This window comes from Cucurbita moschata, unplaced genomic scaffold (assembly GCF_002738365.1).
Source record: "Cucurbita moschata cultivar Rifu unplaced genomic scaffold, Cmos_1.0 Cmo_Scf00002, whole genome shotgun sequence".
NCBI lineage: Eukaryota > Viridiplantae > Streptophyta > Magnoliopsida > Cucurbitales > Cucurbitaceae > Cucurbita > Cucurbita moschata.
Window position 1 is genome coordinate 4,745,820 of NW_019268518.1, and position 22,016 is coordinate 4,767,835.

At 37.4% G+C, this 22,016-nt stretch overlaps 5 protein-coding genes across 8 annotated transcripts; 3 read left to right on the forward strand and 2 right to left on the reverse strand.

The window, feature by feature from the left end:
• Positions 1–987: 987 nt before the first annotated feature.
• Positions 988–1,590, forward strand: LOC111463137. Its single transcript, XM_023106970.1, has 3 exons — positions 988–1,053; positions 1,104–1,329; positions 1,408–1,590. The coding sequence occupies exons 1-3, from the start codon at positions 1,009–1,011 to the stop codon at positions 1,548–1,550; spliced, it is 414 nt and encodes a 137-aa protein (XP_022962738.1). The 5' UTR covers positions 988–1,008; the 3' UTR covers positions 1,551–1,590.
• Positions 1,591–2,417: 827 nt separating this feature from the next.
• On the reverse strand, positions 2,418–6,099 carry LOC111461096 (polyadenylate-binding protein 3). Of its 2 annotated transcripts, XM_023104586.1 has the most exons (8): positions 5,603–5,864; positions 4,474–5,249; positions 4,284–4,361; positions 4,089–4,178; positions 3,536–3,838; positions 3,043–3,279; positions 2,670–2,942; positions 2,418–2,637 (listed from the first exon to the last, which is right to left on the reverse strand). In XM_023104586.1, the coding sequence occupies exons 1-7, from the start codon at positions 5,862–5,864 to the stop codon at positions 2,718–2,720; spliced, it is 1,971 nt and encodes a 656-aa protein (XP_022960354.1). In that variant the 3' UTR covers positions 2,418–2,637; positions 2,670–2,717. The 2 variants fall into 2 exon arrangements, with proteins under 2 accessions (XP_022960354.1, XP_022960347.1); XM_023104579.1 differs by having other exon boundaries at positions 2,418–2,942; positions 5,603–6,099.
• A 1,122-nt stretch (positions 6,100–7,221) lies between these two features.
• LOC111461110 lies at positions 7,222–10,769 on the reverse strand. 2 transcript variants are annotated; one of them, XR_002713531.1, is made up of 4 exons: positions 10,342–10,769; positions 7,477–7,709; positions 7,320–7,440; positions 7,222–7,280 (listed from the first exon to the last, which is right to left on the reverse strand). XR_002713531.1 is itself a non-coding variant. In XM_023104601.1 (3 exons), exons 1-2 carry the CDS (start codon positions 10,714–10,716, stop codon positions 7,494–7,496), a joined length of 591 nt encoding a protein of 196 aa, XP_022960369.1. In that variant the 5' UTR covers positions 10,717–10,769; the 3' UTR covers positions 7,322–7,438; positions 7,475–7,493. The 2 variants fall into 2 exon arrangements, 1 of the variants encoding a protein (XP_022960369.1); XM_023104601.1 differs by lacking the exon at positions 7,222–7,280 and having other exon boundaries at positions 7,322–7,438; positions 7,475–7,709.
• A 1,033-nt stretch (positions 10,770–11,802) lies between these two features.
• LOC111461576 (pentatricopeptide repeat-containing protein At1g34160) lies at positions 11,803–14,817 on the forward strand. 2 transcript variants are annotated; one of them, XM_023105151.1, is made up of 4 exons: positions 11,803–11,907; positions 12,063–12,237; positions 12,332–12,370; positions 12,591–14,817. In XM_023105151.1, the coding sequence occupies exon 4, from the start codon at positions 12,644–12,646 to the stop codon at positions 14,372–14,374; it is 1,731 nt and encodes a 576-aa protein (XP_022960919.1). In that variant the 5' UTR covers positions 11,803–11,907; positions 12,063–12,237; positions 12,332–12,370; positions 12,591–12,643; the 3' UTR covers positions 14,375–14,817. The 2 variants fall into 2 exon arrangements, with proteins under 2 accessions (XP_022960919.1, XP_022960927.1); XM_023105159.1 differs by having other exon boundaries at positions 12,063–12,370.
• A 1,587-nt stretch (positions 14,818–16,404) lies between these two features.
• LOC111461589 (NAC domain-containing protein 17-like) lies at positions 16,405–19,977 on the forward strand. Its single transcript, XM_023105170.1, has 5 exons — positions 16,405–16,873; positions 17,496–17,773; positions 17,858–18,166; positions 18,495–19,023; positions 19,451–19,977. The coding sequence occupies exons 1-5, from the start codon at positions 16,687–16,689 to the stop codon at positions 19,822–19,824; spliced, it is 1,677 nt and encodes a 558-aa protein (XP_022960938.1). The 5' UTR covers positions 16,405–16,686; the 3' UTR covers positions 19,825–19,977.
• Positions 19,978–22,016: the final 2,039 nt, after the last annotated feature.

Consider the following 22,016-nt stretch of genomic DNA (forward strand, 5'->3'; position numbering starts at 1 on the left):
TTTACCGACTTGAACGATTAAGTAGATGTAAGAACTAGGCAAATGGGTTTTTACCGACTTCAACGATTTCAACCACCGAGCAAATATTTTATTAGGTAGACAACATCGTTAGGGTGTATTATTAAATTTAACTATGAAGAAATGCACTCGAAATTGGACGGCACCGTCTTGTGTAATATAATGATAAATAGACTTCTATAATTTATGAGACAGGAGATTCATCTAACTAAAATAGTCATTTTAAATATAACGTAATAATAAGTATATAATATATAAATTAAACTTTATACATTGATAAATTTGACAATTTATACCTTATTATAGGCTTGATTTTTTTTAATAAATAAAATAGCGAGATATTTTTACCATTTTTTTAATAATTTGAAGTTACCATGATTGACCTCGGGAGCATTGATGAAAACCCTAATTGAATGGCCCATGAGTTTGAATATGAGCCTGAAACGAGAAGCCCATCTGCTAAAATTGGCCACGAACGAGACAGGGATGGCCCAAATTTCAAAAGGAATTTGGCGCCAAAATTTCCCGTGGATTCCTTCAAATTGAAACACAAACAAACACAGAAAAATCGAATCAAAATCTGTAAAAGTAGGGCATGTCGACGATCTATCTTCATCGTCGTATGGTGTTACCAGTTCTCTTATCTGTGGATCTTCATCGTCACTGATCTCGTTTCGTCTCTCTCTGTTTCTCATTTCCTTCTGTGTTTCTCTCTGTAATTTCTGTAATGGCGGTGGTTTCGATTTAGGTGAAGAAGCAGCGGAGGAGCGGGAATGAGTGGATCTATCTTCATCGTCGTATGGTGTTACCAGTTCTCTTACCTGTGGACCTTCATCGTCACTGATCTCGTTTCGTCTCTCTCTGTTTCTCATTTCCTTCTGCGTTTCTCTCTGTGACTTCTGTAATGGCGGTGGTTTCGATTTAGGTGAGAAGTGGCAGCGGAGGAGCGGGAATGAGTGGATCTATTCAGCGTGCAACGAGGAACAATCGATGCAGAAGGTGTTTTGCTCACGCACCTATTGGGGAAAGACATCTGTAAATTCGAACAGAGCTTCAATATGTATTAGCAATATGCGGATGAACAGACGGAAGTCGATGAGATACTGGATGGAAGAATTGTTGACGAAGATCAGATTGCCGGCAGTGTGAGGAGAAAAGGACGCAGTGGTCGGAGTGAGTACCTTGATTTGGAAGAAGATCACAGCCAAAGTGGAGGAAACGAACGAGAAATAGGTCACGATTTTGTAAATAGCCATCAGCCATTCACGCCTCAAAATGGAGAACAGGCGTTTCAGCATTCGAGCTCCAAAGGTTAAACTATGAGTATGATTCTAATACTTGCAACTTTCCAACACAAAAAGTTGAGCAAAAACAGTCGTAAATTTGTAGATGACGTTCAAATCTCCGAGTCGCCATTGAAGATTCAAGCATCAGAATGGAGAGTAAAGGCATCTCGAAAGATCGACAAAAAATGCAAGAACAAGAAGTTGCATATTAGTGAAGGTAAGAGGGCCTTCTTCCAAGTAGAGTGAATACTTAACCGAAGAAGACAACGGCGGAGCCAGAGATGAAGAAAATATGGCAACAGAACAGAGGGAATGGCATGGACATCTTCAAGACTATCATTTCAAATGACAATGACTTCGAGCTCCGAAGGACGAGCTATAAGAACGCTTTCCAATGGTTGAAAATAGTAGAAAGGTTGTAATCACAAAAGAATTTCCTTCTACTATACCTCGGAGGGAAGCAGTGAGCTCTACATTTCTACTGAAAGAATTTATAGAAGAAAACTGTGAGATCTCGTATCGATTGAAGAGAAGAATGGGTCAACGAGGATGTTGGACCTTGGAGGAAGGTGGATTGTGAGATACTATTGGATGGGGAGGAGAACGAAATATTCTTTACAAAGATATGGAAATCTCTCCCTAGCAGATATGTTTTAAAAACTTTGAGGGAAAGTTCGAAAGAGAAAGCCAAAGAGGAAGTGTCTACTAGCGATGAGCTTGAGCTGTTACAAAAACAATCATTGATTCCTTTCTAACCATACGTGCCACATCAATGCCCTAGACACGACCACAACAAACTAGCCCTTTTGGGCATCCTCCAACCCGACAAAGCTTCGAAGAGCCAATTGTCGATGGAAGGCAAACGACCGCTCACCACAAAAATATTCATTGCTAAAGGATCATAAATATATGTTCCCATAGTACCTGAATCAGAGAGGGGCAAGTTCTTTCAAATATCCTGCAACTGAAACCTTTCAATTTCGGACTCCTCGATATCATGCTTGGATTTAGCATTAATATCGCACCCGAGATGACCGATGACCGATGACCGATGGTCATCAAGACAGCCATGAATCTTGAGCAATAATAATAATATGAAATAGACTCAAAATATTAGCAAAAGCAAACATATGAAACCATAGTTTAAAAAATCCAAAAGGAAGGAATCTGTCATCAAAGGTTGAACAAAATCAAACAAAATTCTAAAGCATTCAAAACTAGAATTAAATAAAATATAGCTGCCCGTCAAGACCCTGCAAAAAATAGACAATAACCTAGACAGTTATGGAAGGAAGATAAAAAGAAAAGGAAAGGATAAACCCCAAACCACACATACGTTCACCGCGCAGAATAAAGAATGCTTGAAGGAAAATTGATGACCCGGGAACCGGTGCTCTCATTTTCGGTCTTTGTTCATTTGGCCAGGGCCAATGCACCGAGCTGATCAGATAGCTCGGGTTCCGATGAAGCTTTGTGGAGGACTTCCATTGCCTCAGCCACCTTACTCTTCAAGTCATCCGGTGACTCGATGAGATGAAGGACCTCGGGTTGGTCCATTTCCAGCAACATGCCAGTAACCTTTGCTGCATGACCTGGCTCGAGACATTCCACAAGTGGATACAGCTGCTCGCCGAGCATCTGTAACAATATAATGTAGAAAGTGTAGTTTTTGACATGTCTCATCTTACGGATATGATTTCATTCTTCTCTAATGAAGGAAAGAAAAATGGTGACATACCACACGTTGGTTTTCGGGTGAAGCAGAAGCTAATGCAGAAGCGAGTGTTGATGAAGGCACGACCCTTGATCGCTGGACGTCAATAGGGGAGCTAGACACTCCAGAAGTATCAAAAGTCAGAGGCATCACTGGACCAACAACGGCTTGAGGCAGAACAGGGGGCAGGACGGGTGGCTTTAATCCATTCCGTACATTGTTCATGTAACTAAAACCTTGTCCAGTGCCACGGAGCAGTGACTGGATTCAAGAAACAAGTCCACACAAACATCAGAAGAAATGAAAGAAAAAGGAAAGAAACTCGGTAACGAAGTACATAAATTTCTACATAGGCTTCAACGGTTTGACCCCCTCGAAAAAACTCTTAGGAAGGATTTTAATAGATCTCGGTAATGCAAAATCGCAGACAAATGCAGCACAAACATTGAAATGGTATCTACTAATGAAACTGACACTAAAAAAATAGCGAGTAGACAGATGATCTTAACAACGTTACCTGCTGCTGCTTATTAAATGGTTGCGAATTTCCACCTCGCCTCATCCCAGGACGTGGCCCGGGCTGTCCTTGTCTCTGAAACTGGTAAGGCAAGATGAAGTTTGGACCCATACCAGGTCGCATTCCGGTCATGAGTTGAGGCTGGAAGCCGTATCCAGCAGGCTGTGAGGGCACCAGCCCGGGATTTCCCTGACCATAATACAGCTGCTGAGGTGCAAGGCGTGGTGCACCTGGATGAAACCCTGGAATTCCTGAAGGCAAAGACGATATTGCGCCAGCTGCTCTGGCTTGAGCAAATTGAGCCTGAACACACAAGAATATATGCTATTACCAGAATTCAAAGGATTGACACATTATAGAAAATGCATGATAAAGCCACAACTCGCTCGCAAAATACTAGTAAATAAGTATTTCGATCCACCACATGGGACTATCAAAATTCGCATAATTGGATATAGATATCAAAACGCCACGTTATTAAATCCAGAACTGAAATCATCATAGGGAAAAAAAACTTGAACGATAGACCATTCCTCGAGAATAAAAATCACACCTGGAGCCGAGCCTTTCTCTCTTCTTTGTGCTGGGCAACAGCCACAAACAGAGGTTTCCTTCCCTTCATTTTTCCATTCAATTCATTCAACTAAAGAATACAAAAGAAACAGAAAAGTTAGTTTCCATTTTCATATCATATTCGGATATAGAACACCCAGAAGTAGATCGTAATGAAAAAAATAAACAAATTTACGGCTCTCGTTGCTTCATCTGGTGAAGAAAATGCTACAAAACCAGATCCCTTGCTCAGTCCATTTTGGTCAAGCATAACCTGGCAATAATTCAATCAGGCATAGAAATCAACAAAATATAATCATAGAGCTATCTATACAAAAGTCAACACGTAGGCTTCGACGGTGGAGGTTGCCAAAAGAAAAACGAACCTTGCATGATGTGATTGTTCCATACTCAGAGAATAACTCTTTGAGCTTCTCATCATCAATATGGTCATCAAGGTTTTTTATATACAAATTAGCACCTTGTAATTTTTCAAATCTACTCTTTCGTTCCTGTTCAAATTTTGCTTTCAACTCGGCCTCCCTTTCTACTTTCTTCTGAGCCCTGGCTACATACAGAACCTTTTCATCACCAAGGATGGTACCATTCAACATTTCAACTGCAGCAGCAGCAGAGTCTGGGCTCTGGAAATTCACAAAGCCAAAACATTTGGACTTCCCTTTCAAATCTGTCATGACAACTGCACTAGTAATGGCACCATGTGTAGCAAAAAGATTTTTTAGGTCATCAGCTGTGGTAGTTTCCAGTAAATTCTTCACATAAACATTAGTAAATGTCGATCCATTTGCCTGAATCCTTTCCTGACGTCGAATAAAATGTCCAACAAAAACTTGCTTATCATTGAGCAGCATGCCATTCAATCTAACTATAGCAATGTTTGCAGATATCTCATTTTCAAATTGCACAAATCCATACCCTTTTGATTGACCATTGCTATCAATGGCAACTTTACACGAAAGAATAGGACCGAAGGTAGCAAATGTATCATGCAATGCCTTGTTATCAATTGATGCGTCCAGATTTTTGATGAAAACATTTGCATGGCCACTTTTTCGGATGCTAGGATCTCGATTCGACATCATAATCCTGATAGGCTTCCCATTAATGGGGCTGAAATTCAAATGTTTCAAGGCGCTGGAAGCTGAGAAAATTTATGAAAGGATACAATAAGAGACTCAATGCCTAAATTTTGGAACCAAAAGATGCTTTAAAAAATATATATATCCAACTTGAATGTGTGTATCAGTATGAATCAATCTATAACTTAATAAAAACTGATCCAATAACAACAGAAACCCAAAACATATCCAGAATAATTCTTTAAACGTAATTTTCAGTCATCGAATTTCGATTTCCAAAATGCAATAGCCTAAGAAGAAAATCAGAACAAAACACAGCAGTATCAAAATCAAAACTCAAGCATATCAAAATCATCCAGAAATTACAGAACAAAAATTAAAGACGCATATAAACATAAAAAACGAAATAACGAACCTTCCTGATGATTGCTGAAATTAACATAAGCGTATCCAAGCGATTGCCTGCCTGTCTGATCCCTGCAAACCCTAATAGAGACAACCTGAGCCACTTGGCTAAACAGTTCCAAAAGCTGTCCCTCGTCCACAGTCGGGTCCAGATCGCCAACATACAATGAAGAACTCAAGAATCCGCCTCCAGTGGCGACAGAGTCAGTCGGAGGAATCGCCGCCGTTTGAACTGTAGCGACAGCCGCCGGTGCCGTAACTGGAGTTGCCATCGCCGACTCGAGACCGAAAAAACACCGCCGGAAACAAAATAAATTAGATAGATAGAAGAACAGAAATCGGAGGCAGTCTACCGATGAACAGCCGAAGAAGATCACAGGATCACTAGGGTTTCTAAACTTCTCCAAAAATGGAAATTTGTAGATTTTTCTTTTTGGTTTTTATTTTCCTTTCCTAATCTTTTCCTTCGTGAATTCGTCCGAGGAGAGGGGGAGAGAGGGAGAGAGAGAGAAGCAAATTGGAGCGAAACTTATACCTTTATACTGCCGGAAAGAAGAGGACTTTTCAAACTTTTTCGTATTGTATAGCTTCGAGCTTAACTTAATGACACGTGTCCATTCGTTACTTGAATGTCAAGTATGACAAGTGAATATTCTAATATTTAAAATATTCCAATATTAAATGATTATTCTTTTTCTTATTTATTTTATTCTAAACATGGACATTTATTAAATTATCTATATTTTTATATAACTAAAATTTATATTTGACACATAAACTATTTAAGTTTTTTTTTACTTTTCATTTTTTAAATGACTTTTTAATTGCTTTAATTTTAGTAACTCATTTCCAAATTTGAATAAAAAGCTTTTATTTTATTTTATTTTCACTCTCCCAAATTTCAATATTTTTCTATATTAATTAAGAAAAAATAAACCCTAACTAATGAGCGTTTGGTCGGTCCAAGCCCAAGAATTATATTATGGACTTTATTATCGAGTATTGGATCGACTCAATCCAAGTCCAATACGGAATCTTAGATTGTTGGACTACAATTTAAGCTGAACTTTAGATCGTGTAAGATTGGACCGTATTTTATTTTTTTAGCCATTGAGTTTTTTTTTATAAATAAAATTTAGTTATTATTTTTAATTATTATTTTTAATTTAAGTTTAATTATTATGGTTTAGTAGAGTTACTTAATTTAATTATTTAAGTGAATCTCTTTTGTTTCAAATTTCATATGGTATAGTTTAATATATATATATATATATATATATATATACTAAGTCTATTTTAGTATAATTTTTAATTGTCTACTTAAATTTATGATTTAATTAATTCTAAATAAATAAAATTAATAATTTTCAATAAACGTGATATCTAATATTTTCAATATGATATCTAATATTTTCGATATGAATCATAAATTTTATGTAAATTGAAAGTTTATGAATTAAATTTGTAATTCAATACCTTGATAGATATTCTTCTCAATCTTCTCATCAACCATTGCAAGAGCAAGATGGTAATTTAACTTATTTATACTCGTTTTTTCAAACTCAACTTCACCATGGCTAATTATGTAAGTCGAGTTTAAACGAGCAAGAGAAGGTTTAAGATTGTGAATTGAAGTTATGACAAACAAGTTATACACATAAATCCAAACTATATAATAACTCAAATTAATGAAATGTGTCACTCAACCTAATTAAAAACCCTTGGCACGTCAAAAGATCAGATCCAGGCAGGGAATTTATGATAGCAATGGACCAAGAACGTTCCATTTGTATTGTATCATTATCTTCTATTTCCAAGGTTTCAAATCAAGAAACAATAATCAACATAACACATTGATTTTACCTGCCGTAATCAACATAGGAAGGCCTGGAGAATGAGATTCACCAACCGTACTTCTTCAGTAAGTCCCTAGTTCTCTTCCTCGAGCGTGTGAAGACGATAACGACGCAAGCAAGAATCCAAGGAGGGAAGTTCCCAGTGATGTTTAGTGTCTTCATCCATCCCTGTGAGCTTCTTGAGGTCGAGAGAAGCGTTATCATAATGGTAATAATTGCCACGACAAAAACTATCCCGGTTACGGGTTTGATCAGGGAATCCTGTAGTAAAGAGAGAAAATGTGGAATTAGCTATGTGCTAGAATATGATGCAAAAGAATAAATAAAAACGAAGCGAACAAAATCGAACAAAATTAGAACATATATGCATCCATTTTCCAGTTACCATCCAATACGTTAAGGTCGTCATCAACTGAATCAGTTGACAAACACAGCCTTAAATACGCTTTTATCATATGGTTGTCCTAGCATCGAAAAACATCTATGAATTAGGACGACATCGATAACCAAAGACCAAAAATCAAGAGGAAAAGAACACGAAATAGGACTTTTTTGTAACAGCCCAAGCCCAAGCCCACCGCTAGCAGATATTGTTTTCTTTGGACTTTCCCTCAAGGTTTTAAAACACGTCTGCTATGGAGAGATTTCCACACCCTAATAAAGACGGTTCCGTTCTCCTCCCCAACCAACATGGGATCTCCCTTTTTTTTACTTAAACTAGCTCAGTAAAAATGAGTCGTCTCCCTGCAACTACTCACACTCACAAAAACTTGTGTGTTCAATTCTAACACAAAAAACCAAATGAAGCAAAAGAGTCCATTGGAGAGCATTAATGCTTTGGAAACTCCTTTTGACTCTCTTAACTATGAATGTACATTAAACTCTTGGTGTAGGGCGCTTTTACTTAATTGTAATTTCATCTGATTCATGAAATACAGTCCCGCTATCAATGAATACACACGCGCACGACACACATACCGCTCAAGAAAAGATAAAGAGCAGAATATAAGTCAATGTGGAAAACAGACAGTCACAGGGTAATTTGAGAAAATTGAAATCTTTGATAACTGGATCCATTGATACGACCAGTAACCTTGCAATTAAACTTCTTGGTCAATGAGGTATATATTTTATCGTATGGTTGTCCTAGCAATAAGATCAGAAGTAAATCCTAGCTTCCCTCTTGAAAGCATGCTTAAAAATTACAACGTAGGAATTTTAAGCACTGTACAAATGAAAAAAGTTACACTTCAAAGTAGTTGTCACGTGAAATCAACTCGGAGAATATTAGACAGTTTTAACCATATGCCAGCCCAAGCACCCGCTGTTTATGTGCGTGTATGCAAGTGTTATGACAACTAGCACACGCTTCGACTAATGTCAAAGACAACTACCTAACCTTAAATATATTTAGTTGACAGGGTCACTTGTAGGTTATTAAATTCTAGGTAGGTTGTCACTACGACTTGAACCCATATCCTCTAAAAGCCCTCAATGATCACTATACAACCATAGCTGCCCGAACACCGACAATTATCAGAAAAAATAAAACTAGTGGCCAAATCTATGAGTAAGTTTAAACTTGTATACTAGGAAACAACTCATAGAGTGATAAACAATTCATACAAGGGACTGGATTAATTCTAAACCAAGAAAGAATTACAGGGAAGGGCTCCAAAAACAAGCCATCGTAAAACGAAGGATAAAGATGAGTATACTAAGAGTTTGTTTGGCATTGACTTTTAGAATAGGGAGATGTGTTTAATTAAACACATTTCTTTTGGCTCCACGAACAGCTCAACTAAAAAGTCATTTCAAACTTACTCGTGGATCTAATGAAGCATTAAGGTGAACTTCAACACGAATCTTTTCCAGAATCGTAGGATACCCAAATTATCTTTCTTCTTCGTTTTCTTCTTTTTTAAAAAAAAAACTAAAATGTCGTCTTATGAGCCGTTAACATACGCCTAAAAAGAATATGGTTCACATACTCCACTGCCTTATTGCAAATAACACACCGTGATAGCCAAGGCACAAAGGTCGACAACCTCTCAAAGTCAACAGCATTGTGGATCTTACCAAGGATAATTGGCAAGAAAAGAAAGAACTTCACCTTCTTAGAGATGTTAGTGGAAAAAGGAGAAGGCAAGGAGGTTCATAAGACGAAGCTCAAGCATTTCCAAGTTAAATGAGGCGATTCAAACAAGAACTCTTCGGATAAGTAGGTGAACGATAAAATGGTCTAGGATTGAATTAGTGCCAGTGCCAATACCATGATACCCCTAAACTCAAATCTGATTATCATCCAAACAGAAAACAAAAGTTCAATAAAACATGGCAAACATTGAAAACTAGCTATCGAGGAGTTCGTGCTATTAGCAACCTCATGAACATCCCAATGATCGAGGCTAAGCCCATGCTTACTAGAGACAACCTTGATCAAGAACCAAGAAGTTCTATCTCCAAGAGTGTAGGACTTTCGCTCACATTGTATCATTTGGTATTCTTCAGGACTAAATTACCAATTATCAACTGGCTTTTACCCGTTCGTTTCAAATCTACTTTGAGTATAGCCATCGACTAGACTTACAGCCACATATCACCAATTACAACATTCAAGAAAAATAGGTTGTATTCTGTCTTATGATTCTCATCCATAAGATCTTCAATTCTTAAAACCTCAACTCAAACCAAACAAAACTTGAGTGCATTATATATCTCTAAACAAAGCTACAAACTAAATTTCAAACAATTACAGACTATGTATAGTGTTTTTCTTCACTCTTTAACTTCGGTCAACCAGTTCCATAGTTACAGATCGAGATCCACGTAGCAGATATAGTAAAGATGATCAATTTCGCAATTTGAAATGAATAGAGCAGAGAATCTTTACCTTAGGCTCTCCGTCGATGTAAATTTCGGCTCCACCTCTGTAAGTCAATATAGACCTACCATTTCTAGGGTTGAATCGAATCGGGACGCCACGACCGGAGTCAGGTTTGAAGGCGAAAACGCTTTTGAAGCCGTATTTATCGAGAATCTCTCGGACCTCGAGCTGGTCTTGTTCCCAACCCCCAAGGCTTGATTTAAACACATCGATCGGACCTTTGCCCTGCCGATAAAGATGGATCTCAACCTCCGGAACCTTCGTTTTCACTGTTTTGGAATTCGAACTCGGGTTCTGGCTCTGAAGAAGAGGTTGCAGCTCTGAGTTCGAGCTGGTTTCTTCAATTTCACGGATTTCGCTCTCGCTCTGGTGATCCTCCATTTCGCGCAATGTTTTTGATGTACGGTAATGGATTTTATTTGTTCCAACCAGCTAAAATAAAATATCGTTTTTTTTTTTTTTTGTCGAAATAACCTTCAATTACAATATATAAATATAAATATAAATATATAAATATATATATATATATATATCTAAAACAAAATTTTTTAGTCAACAAAAAAAAAAAAAGTACAAAAGTCTAAGGTTGACTAAATACTTTACTCTCGAGAACAAAACGATCAAATCATTCAACACATTTACCGTTTGTGCCCTTCTAGTTAATCCATAAGGGTCCCGAACCGATATTCTCGAACCAAAAAAATTTTTATATGTACTGTCTGAAAAAGAGGAAGATTCGTAATAAAATTTTATTTCGAGTCATAGGTCAAAACTGATATTTTCTCGAGAACAGTAGCTTATGGTCTTAATACTACTACTTGTATATGAACTTTTCTTGTTGTTGCTCGACTCTAAACCATATACGGTCGATAAAAAAAAAAAATTATTCACTTACAAATGTCATAATAAAAATAATTTGTCGTGTAGTTTAGCTTCCCCAATCTTTAATCCACCTATAGAAAAATATCATATCGAGGGATTGATTTTATTCTATATATAAATTATTTTATAAATGCAATAAAAAATAAAAAATATAATTAATGGCAATACAATATTTATTTTAAAATATAAATAATTTTATTTTAAATCTATATTTTTTTAGATTTTTATCGGTGTTTTGATAGATATTTATATAAATTTGAGAAACACACATTTCGTTCCCTAACAAAAAAAATAAAATAAAAAATAATAATAATAAAGGAAAATTAAAAGAAAATTAAAAAAGGCCGTCCGTTGAGACGCGAAATATTGAGGCCCAAAATATGGTCTGGATATGTTGATAATGTGGGCTTCGAAGCAATTATGGGCCTCGAATTTAAGCCCATGACAGAGCGTACGTACCGGATATGCTTGCTTGCCGTATAAATACGTTCCCGCCTTTCGAAATTGATTCAAGAATTTCACTTCATCCGCTTCTTCTCGTTTTCAACCTCTGAATCTCAGTTACGAAATGTATATTTTGCCAAGGTTTTAGGGTTTCTTTCGTGCTTCGATGCAACCTGTTAATGTTCGATTTGCTGCATTTTTCCATTGTAGTGACATTGTGCTTCTTCTGTGTTGCAAGAAGCTTTTGTAAGCGTTCTTTCGTCATTTCTCTGCGTTCTCGTTTTCGGTTCTGTTTTGACTCGCAATGAGTTTCGATTCCGAATTCCGTTTGAAATATGGAATAGTATTGCTTCTTTTGCTGTTGTTGTCTGAACTCTGACGCCGTATTACTGATTTTGAAGTGGCCATCTGAACTTCTGGGATGTAAGGATTAAGGGACGGAGCCGAACATTCTCTTGACAATAAAGCCACTGGAGAAATCGAAATAATCTCAGGTTAGTTAAGGAGTTTCAAGCGTTCGATGAAACCTAATCAAGTCTTCAATCCTAGCTTCTTCTTCTCCAAGGCAGGGTTTAGGTTTGATCGTCTACTCTCATTTCAACTTATTATGAACAGACGAAGTCTAGGTAGAGCCGTACTAATGTTCGATTCCAATCAATTGATCTTACAGGGATTAGAGGATGAAAATTAGAAGCTATACTCCCAACTTGTAAGTTGTTTCTGTTTCCTGGTTTGGTCGACTATGTTAGGATGAAATATGAATTCTTTAGTTATCAAGTTAGGGCTGTGATGATTAGACACACATTTTTTGAAATTTTTTTATAATCTTATAATTGTTTTTTTAAATTTAAAAACCAATAGGAATATGTTTGAAGCAAAAAATAAATAAATAAAGTATAGTATTTTCATTTTTCGGTTTGACAATTTAGGCAAAGCCAACAAGTTTAGGTCGCGAGCCCTTTTACTGCGGAGAGAACGGCGAATGGCCTACTTCGATCTCCTGTTGCAGAAGTGCTCTTCCTTCTCGCAAATCAAGCAACTCCAAGCAAACCTCATCACCAATGGCCATTTTCACTTCTCTTCCTCTCGCACCAAGCTTCTCGAGCTCTGCGCCATCTCCCCCTTCGGCGACCTTTCTCATGCCCTCCATATTTTCCGCCATATCCACTCCCCTTCCACCAAGGATTGGAACGCCGTCATTCGCGGCACCGCCTTGAGCTCCAATCCCTCAAATGCCATTTTCTGGTACAGAACCATGACCGCGTCAAATGGGCCTCATAGAGTCGACGCTCTCACCTGCTCCTTTGCCCTCAAAGCTTGTGCGCGTGCGTTGGCCCGTTCTGAAGTGATGCAATTGCATTCACAGGTTTTGCGATTTGGGTTCGATGCTGATGTTCTCCTACAGACTACATTGCTTGATGCGTACGCAAAAGTTGAGGATCTTGATCAGGCCCAGAAGGTGTTCGACGAAATGCCAGAACCAGATATCGCCTCGTGGAATTCTCTGATTGCTGGGTTTGCTCAAGGGGGTCGACCAAGCGATGCTATAGACTTGTTTAAGAGAATGAAGGAGGATGGGAATTTGAGGCCCAATGAAGTAACCGTTCAAGGTGCTCTCTCGGCGTGTTCCCAATTGGGTACTTTGAAAGAAGGTGAGAATGTTCGCAAATACATAGCAGAGGAGAATTTAGACACAGTTGTGCAGGTTTGTAATGTTGTTATTGATATGTATGCTAAATGTGGATCTGTGGATAAAGCTTATTGGGTGTTTGAGAATATGAGATGTGAGAAAAGTTTAATCACATGGAATACAATGATAATGGCATTTGCAATGCATGGTGATGGACACAAAGCGTTAGATCTTTTTGAAAAGTTGGGTCGATCTGGTATATATCCTGATGCAATATCATATCTAGCGGTGCTATGCGCCTGTAACCACGCAGGGCTCATAGAGGATGGACTTAAGCTCTTCAATTCAATGGTGCAAAGGGGTGTGGCGCCAAATATAAAGCATTACGGAGTAGTGGTCGATTTGTTGGGTCGAGCCGGGCGTCTGAAAGAAGCTTATGAAATTGTAAGTTCAATGCCTTTTCCTAATATGGTTCTGTGGCAGACTTTGCTTGGTGCTTGCAGGACTTATGGGGATGTAAAAATGGCAGAGATGGCATCTAGGAAGCTAGTAGAGATGGGCTTTATTAGCTGTGGTGATTTTGTTCTGTTGTCGAACGTGTATGCTGCTCGTCGGAGATGGGATGACGTTGGGCGAGTTAGGGATGCCATGAGAAGAAGGGATGTGAAGAAGACGCCTGGATTTAGTTACATAGAAGTGAAAGGTAATATGCACAAATTTCTTTATGGCGACCGAAGCCATTCGAGTTGTCGTGAAATTTATGCAAAGCTTGATGAGATCATGTTTAGGATCAAAGCCATTGGATATACAGCTGAAACTGGTAATGTATTGCATGATATTGAGGAGGAGGACAAGGAGAACGTGCTGTGTTATCATAGTGAGAAGCTTGCTGTAGCCTTTGGATTATCTTGTACTGAAGAAGGGACCCCAATCCAAGTGATTAAGAATTTAAGGATTTGTGGGGATTGTCATGTTGTGATTAAGCTAATATCAAAGAGTTATAATCGAGAAATTTTCGTAAGGGACCGAACTCGATTTCACCGGTTTAAAGATGGTTTGTGTTCTTGCAAAGATTATTGGTGATACTTATTGGCGCAAAGGTTCTAAAATAGAGACGTTTTCTTGGAAAATGTCCTGTATCTCGCCCATCATGAGTTGGCTTATAATAAGCGTCGGGAATGAGTTCAATTCGAGGTGAACGCCTACTTAGGATTTAATGTCCTATGAGGATCAAACCGTTGTTCTGTGAAATTAGTTGAGGTACATGACTTTGAACGGATATGATGTTCAAAAAGAAAATAATGCCCATATGGCAAGTGTAGGAATTATTTAGATCTTTCATTGATTCAAGGTCTAAGAGGCATGGGGCGTCGAGACCGAGGAAGAAGGCAGCTGTGGATAATGGAACATAGGAGTCGATACCGAGGAAGAAGGCAGCTGTGAATAATGGAACATAGGAGTTGAGACCGAGGAAGAAGGCATCTGTGAATAACGCAACATAGGAGTTGAGACCGGCAGCTGTGAATAATGCAACATAGGAGTCGAGATCGGCAGCTGTGAATAACGCAACATAGGAGTCGAGACCAGCTGTGAATAACGCAACATAGGAGTCGAGACCAGCAGCTGTGCATAATGGAACATAGGAGTCGAGACCGAGGAAGAAGGCAGCTGTGAATAATGGATCATAGGAGTAAGAAGGCAGCTGTGAATAATGGATCATAGGAGTCGAGAAACATAGGAGTCGAGACTAAGTAAGAACGCAGCTGTGATTAATGAAACATAGGAGTCGAGATCGAGTAAGAACGCAGCTGTGAATGATGAAACATAGGAGTTGAGATCGAGTAAGAACGCAGCTGTGAATGATGAAACATAGGAGTTGAGATCGAGTAAGAACGCAGCTGTGAATGATGAAACATAGGAGTCGAGATCGAGGAAGAACGCAGCTGTGAATGATGAAACATAGGAGTCGAGATCGAGTAAGAACGCAGCTGTGAATAATGAAACATAGGAGTCGAGACCGAGGAAGAATGCAGCTGTGAATAATGAAACATAGAACTTGTAACTTGGATCAAACGCTTTTGGTAGATTCATACAGAAAACGGCAACGAACAACAACAATGTGCTGTGAATCTGGTAAGTCTTTATTCATCGCTTACTTCCCTTTTTCCTATTTAGAAAAAGTAAAAAAAAATTTACCTTCCTAATACAGATACAAATGTCGCTGTTAAAAAGTGAAGTGAAAAACTACGAAGGATTCTTCGTAAGGGCTATAGAACTTCTAGACCTTAAGATAAATTTTATTTTTTTAAAAATATTGTTGAAAACAATATATATTTTATTATTATTCTTTAAATTTATAAAATAATTAAAATTCAAAGCAAATAAATACTTGGTCAAAGGTTTAAAATGGGATATATTTGTGTAAGTTTTTTAAAGAATATTTCACGGTGAATCAAAATAATCCTGTGCATCGCGAATCACATGAAACATTCGTTTGAACGAATCAAACGGTGATCCGAGCACCATCTTTCATCAAGCCATTAATATCCTGCCACCTCAACACTGATCGATCCATTGTCCAGTGTAAGCAATTGACTCAGTCTCACCGGTCGTCGCCGCTCCAAAAAAAAAAAAAGGACAATAAATTAATAAAAATATTAAATTATGTACGGATTATTGTATTTTTAAAATTCTTTTATTTTCTCATTTTTAAATAAATTTCAACAAAGTGCTATATTTTTATAATTTTTTAAATAAAATATTAATATATACCTTAGTCATTAAGGTATAATTTTCTCGTGGTTTTATATAATAAGAAAAGTTAATAATTATTTTTGAAATATTGTCATAATCTTAAAATTAAAAGTTTTTCATTATATATAGAATTATTTAAGATATTAAAAATATAAATTGTTATAGTTACTCTTCTAAAATATAGTCTCTCATAAAAAATTTATTGAATTAAAATTAATCTAAAATCAATAATTAAAATTAAAAAAAAAATTATAACATATATAACAAAAAAAAAAAAAAGATTTAAACCTAATTAAAATAATAATAATAAAATATCCGATCACTTCAGGAAGTTTCCGCGTATTACCGTAACAATAAAAAGCCCACCACCACTCTCTCCGCTGCTTCATCCCCATTACTTGGTTTGACCAAATCAGCCCAACTCCGCCATCTCTCTCATTTTTTTTTTCTCCCTGCGACGGTCTTTCAGTCGTCGCTGGTGGTCGGAGTCTGCCGATCTTTCCCAAATTCAATTTTGATTGTGTGGATTCGTCGAGTTTTGGAGCGAATTTTTTCGCCCTCGCTAACGATTTTGTCATAGGATTAGGAGTTTTGATTATTTATTTATTTATTTTATTGAGGTGTTGTTCGTAAGCGATTTGATGTCAACTGTGTCGTCGTCGATGGGATTGTGCGACGAGGGGGATTGGCCCCCAGGGTTTCGGTTTCACCCGACAGATGAGGAGCTGGTTCTGTATTACTTAAAGTTCAAAGTCTGTAGACGCAAATTGAAGCTCGATATCATTCGCGAGATCGATGTTTACAAGTGGGAACCCGGGGAGTTGCCTGGTAAATAAACTTTCCTTCCCGCGCTTAATCTGATCGATTGATGATCTTGCGGTTTATCTTTGACCTATTCTATGTTTGATTGAATTTGTTGTAGATTGATTTTATTTAACTGTTGAGGAGATGGATTTTGGGATCTTTCTGTACCTATTTGCGTGATTTTCGTTTGATTAGTTTCATTGTTTGCTGATTTTGCTTTGCTAGAAGTCAAAGCTTTGTTCAGAAGATCACTCAAGTTCTTCATCAAATTTAAATTGCATCTTTCGGTACATTTTTCCCGTTTGGTTGTTTCTATAAGTCACGTATCTATTCTCATAAATCGTAGTTGTAGCTATTTCTTGTTGCTCCTTTCCGTTTTTCTTATGAATCATTTCTATTCAATGAGTTCTTATTATTGGAAGGAATCATGTAATAGCGGAAGACATAAGCCCCTTGTTTTTGGATTAGGAATTTAATTGATATAGCCAATTCATCATCTATATGGTACCTGATTATCGATTATAATCCTTTTTCCCATAATTTTAGAAAGTTGGTTTCCCTCTCTCTGTAAATGCAAGTCTTGATCTATGTTTTTGGATATTAATGAATATTGCTAGTTTTTCTGATCATGAATGAATGAATGCAGGTCAATCTAAGTTAAAAACTGGTGATAGACAATGGTTCTTTTTCAGTCCTAGGGAACGTAGATATCCAAATGCATCTAGATTAAGTAGAGCTACAAGAAATGGCCACTGGAAGGTCACGGGAAAGGATCGAATAATAAAGTACAATTCACGTAATGTTGGTGTGAAGAAGACCCTGGTGTTCTATCAAGGCCGTGCCCCTAATGGTGAGCGGACTGACTGGGTTATGCATGAGTATACCTTGGATGAAGATGAGCTCAAGAGGTGTAAGAATGTTAAGGTAATAACAGTGTGTTTAAGCTCTTCTCTTGCTTATTATTTTCTTGCAAGATCTTGTTTTACTAATCTTAAGCCTTTGTTGCAGGATTACTATGCTCTCTACAAACTTTACAAGAAGAGTGGACCTGGTCCTAAAAATGGTGAGCAATATGGAGCACCATTTAAAGAAGAAAATTGGAATGATGGTGAATGCCAAGTTTTAGTTCACTCCGACGCACAGGAGCCACAAGTGAACATACTTGATGAGGTTACCTCTGTCGATCGTGAAAAAGCGAACGTTCAAATACAGCTTTCATCAGATGATATTGAGGAACTTTTGCAACAATTTACAAATGATCCTGTCCTAGAGTTGCCATCAGTCAGTGGTTATCATCAATTTGACTCGGTCGTGCAGGTTGGCTGCCCTGAACATTGCATTCTGATATTCTGTTCCCATTTCCATGTTAATTTACCTTGGTGAATAGACTGGTCATCACTTTGAGATAAAAATGTTTCTTATTCGATTGATCATATAGCTGTAGGAATTGGGAACATCGGAACGTATGAACTGCATATCTAAACTTCTAAGCATCTATGGTCCATAATATTTAGAATCTTTGACATATATGACATACATGCTGTATTTCATTGGATATTTTGTCGGCCATTCTTTTCTCTATATGCTTTATTTGTTCAGTTTCATCAGTTAGCTTATGATTTGTGTACTTTATTTGTCTGTTTAGGTTGATGACAAAGAAGAAACTGCAAGTACTATGATTGATACTTACTCTCAGAATCACATACTTCCTGAAGCGGATAAAGTATTAAACTTAAGTGGCCAGCCAAGTGATTTGCATCCATGCTTCCAATTTACCCAGGCAGGTCTCTTCCAATTGCAATCCTTTGATAGCGAGGTATCATCGGCTCCGAAATATCATGAAGAAGAAGATTTCTTGGAGATTGATGATCTCATTGGTCCTGAGCCAACTCTCGTGGCAAATGCCAATCCCTTGGGAAATTCAGAGTTCGATGGATTGAACGAGTTAGAGCTGTTCCATGATGCAAATATGTTTCTTCGCGACTTGGGACCTGTCGTCCCAGAAACATTTTTAGATCCATATTTGAGTGCTGACGGTGGTATTCTTGTTGCCAACGATGTGAATGGCCATTTGCAATATGATCAGATGGGCAATGGGTTCTGGGAGAATGAGACAGAAAATTCCTTCAGCTTCCCAGAACCGCATCAACAGTTTGGTACTCAACCAAATTTAGGTATATAATTCAGCTCAAACTTGATAACTGCCCAGTTTTAGCAAACATTAAGCAGTCTACTTTTACTAAGCTGTTTCTTTCTGTTCGATTTTCGCGAAGTTGCTGGCTCGATTAGCTCATCGACACAGGGCTCTTGCTCAGATAAGTGGGGTTTGTTTGATAAGCCATTCTATACTTCAAATGGCAAGAGACCCCTCATGTGAAATATTGAGCCAGCTTCGACAGATACCTAGAACGAGTATTCTTCTCGTACATTGTGTATTCTTCTCGTACATTATCGAATTCACTGATTCGAAAGGAGCTATTCTCCAATTATACTTGTCAACCTCATCATAAACTGCCATTTTGGTGCCAATTCCAGGTGCCATTTTATCAATGTGAAGCAGTAGGGCAGTTGCTAATTCTGAAACTTTTTGGTCTTGTTTAGGTGTGGGATATGAATCTGTAAGTTCTGCAGCACCAGAAATAAGGGATAACCAAATAGCAAACGGTGGAGGCAGTTCTGCAAGTAAGTTCTCTTCCAATTTGTGGGCCTTTGTAGAGTCGATACCGACCACCCCCGCTTCAGCTTCCGAGAACGTCAACCGCACTTTTCAGAGGATGTCTAGCTTTAGCAGATTGAGACTAAATACCCTGAACACCTTTAACGCCAATGTCGCCGTAGGTAATCCCAAAACTAGCGCGAGGAGAACGGGTACGAATAAGGGATTCTTTTTATTTTCAATTCTTGGAGTATTGTGTGCCATTCTATGGGTGTTGTTAGGAGATGTTAGATTACAGGAAAGAGGCATTGCCTCATGAATCTGGTTCATGAAAATTCTGCCATCTTCTTTTATCCCTTTATTATATGCATATCTTATAGTTCCAATCTTCGTGGGAGATTCCTCTTCATGGAAACTGAATTTTGTATGTAAATTATAGCTCAGTCATAGATAAAACAAGAGTTATAAGTCTCAATCGTTACGAGGAAATATTAGTGATCAATTTTAATTCACAGGTCTATCTCAATTACAGTTTTTCTTGTGTTCGTGCTCTGTTTTGTATAGCTCAGTTACGGATGGTGATGGATGAAAGTTATAAATAAATCTAGTAATTATACTAAGAGTAGCTTGAAAGTCGTTTAGATGAAATATTAGTAATTGATTTTAATTCATAAGTCTATCTTAATTACGATTTTTGTGTGTGTGGAGTTTCGTGAACTATAGCGGAGTTATGACAGATGTTAGATGAGAGTTTTAAATGTAGTAAATTATATCGAGAGTAGCTTGAAAATCGTTTCAAGGAAATAATTCATAGGTCTATCTTGATTACGGTCTTTTTGTGTGTGAGTTCTGTAAAGTATAGCTTAGTTATGTAGACGGTGGATGAGAGTTAGAAATCTAGTAATTTATACTAAGAGTAGCTTGAAAATCGTTTCGAGGAAATATCAGTGATCGATTTCAATTCACAGGTCTATCTAATTACGGTTTTTCGAGTGGGAGTTCTATGAAGTATAGCTCAATTACGACTGATGATAGATGTATAAGTCTAATAAATTATACTAAGAGTAACTTGAAAATCGTTTCTAGTGATCGAGGAAAATCGTTTCATGTAACGATCCAACGGCTATAATAAATGAAATGATGCTAAAAGACGGTTCTACTGTCACGTACCATAAATATTGAATGTAGAAGATTTCATTTAAATTCCATAAAACATAACTCATGGACTTACCTGTTTCGAAAACATCACAACAAAAGACCTGAAACAAAATTAATAAGCGTTTAAGTTAAAAACCTAAATATCACTATCTTATGCATGTGCCATGGTCGCGGGTTGCGATGCCGTCGTCAGCCATACAGGAATGCCTTGCCTTAACATGAAAAATATAGTAGCACGAGGTTTGAGTATTTCTAGAATACCCAGTAAGTGACACTCTATCGGGGTTATGCAACAATCACATGCAATGAAATGATGAGACCTATCTTTCAATCTGTCTTCCTATGGTGCTGTCCTAACGGGTAATTTGGACGTGTACCATATACTCTACACACAGCCCATACGTGCGGGTATGGGTTTACCAGTCAGTTCGTACACCGTTGGGCCACCTTACTAGTCGGGCAAGCATACACTAGGACGCTCCCTAGGCTGGACGCCCGTTAGAACTAGTAACCGTCACGACAGCGCTATGCAAAACACACATAATGCATGAGGTCCTCAATATTTCTACTTTTATCATTAATGAATATAACATCGCTATCATCTTTCATGCTTAACATGTCATTTCTCATTTTTCAATCTGCGTATCACACATGATCCTTATGGGATTACATTTCATGTCGTTTATCGTGAATTCATGTCATATATCACATGCTGTTTACATTCAGAATTATAGTACCTTCACGCCAGAATAATCCAGACACATCATAAACGTCATAAACATAACACATCATATCACATTAAACAACATACATTCACATTTCACAAAAGTACTTAATCGAGTATAACAGGCTAGCATACAATTTAATGACACGTGCAAATCCACGGACACGTGCCAACACACAACATACAAAACGTAGCTTACGACCGGTGAGCCACTGACCTGGTTAGCTTAAGTCGTTGTCACGAATATATCCTTAATGAAAGTTCGATTCCGTCATTTGAAATCCAAGTCAACCTATATGAGTTCATGACATTGGTTTCAAGTTTGAATTCTATAAAAATTATCTTTAATCTACATTGGTCCATTGTTAAAAGTCTTGAAATGTTGTATATATAATGCTATTTTCACTAAATATCTTATTTTCTATTATTGCTGTGGTAGATAATATATTGTTAGACAAAATTTAATGGAGTTTCTTGTCCTCTCATATTTTCATTGGATTTTATTTTTAATTCTGTTCACCAAATTTTTTCTCAATCTTTTCTCCACGTCTGATTGTGTAAATAGATTTTCATTCTAAACAGACATTACTCCTACTCAATATTTATTTTATAAACATATATTATTGGCC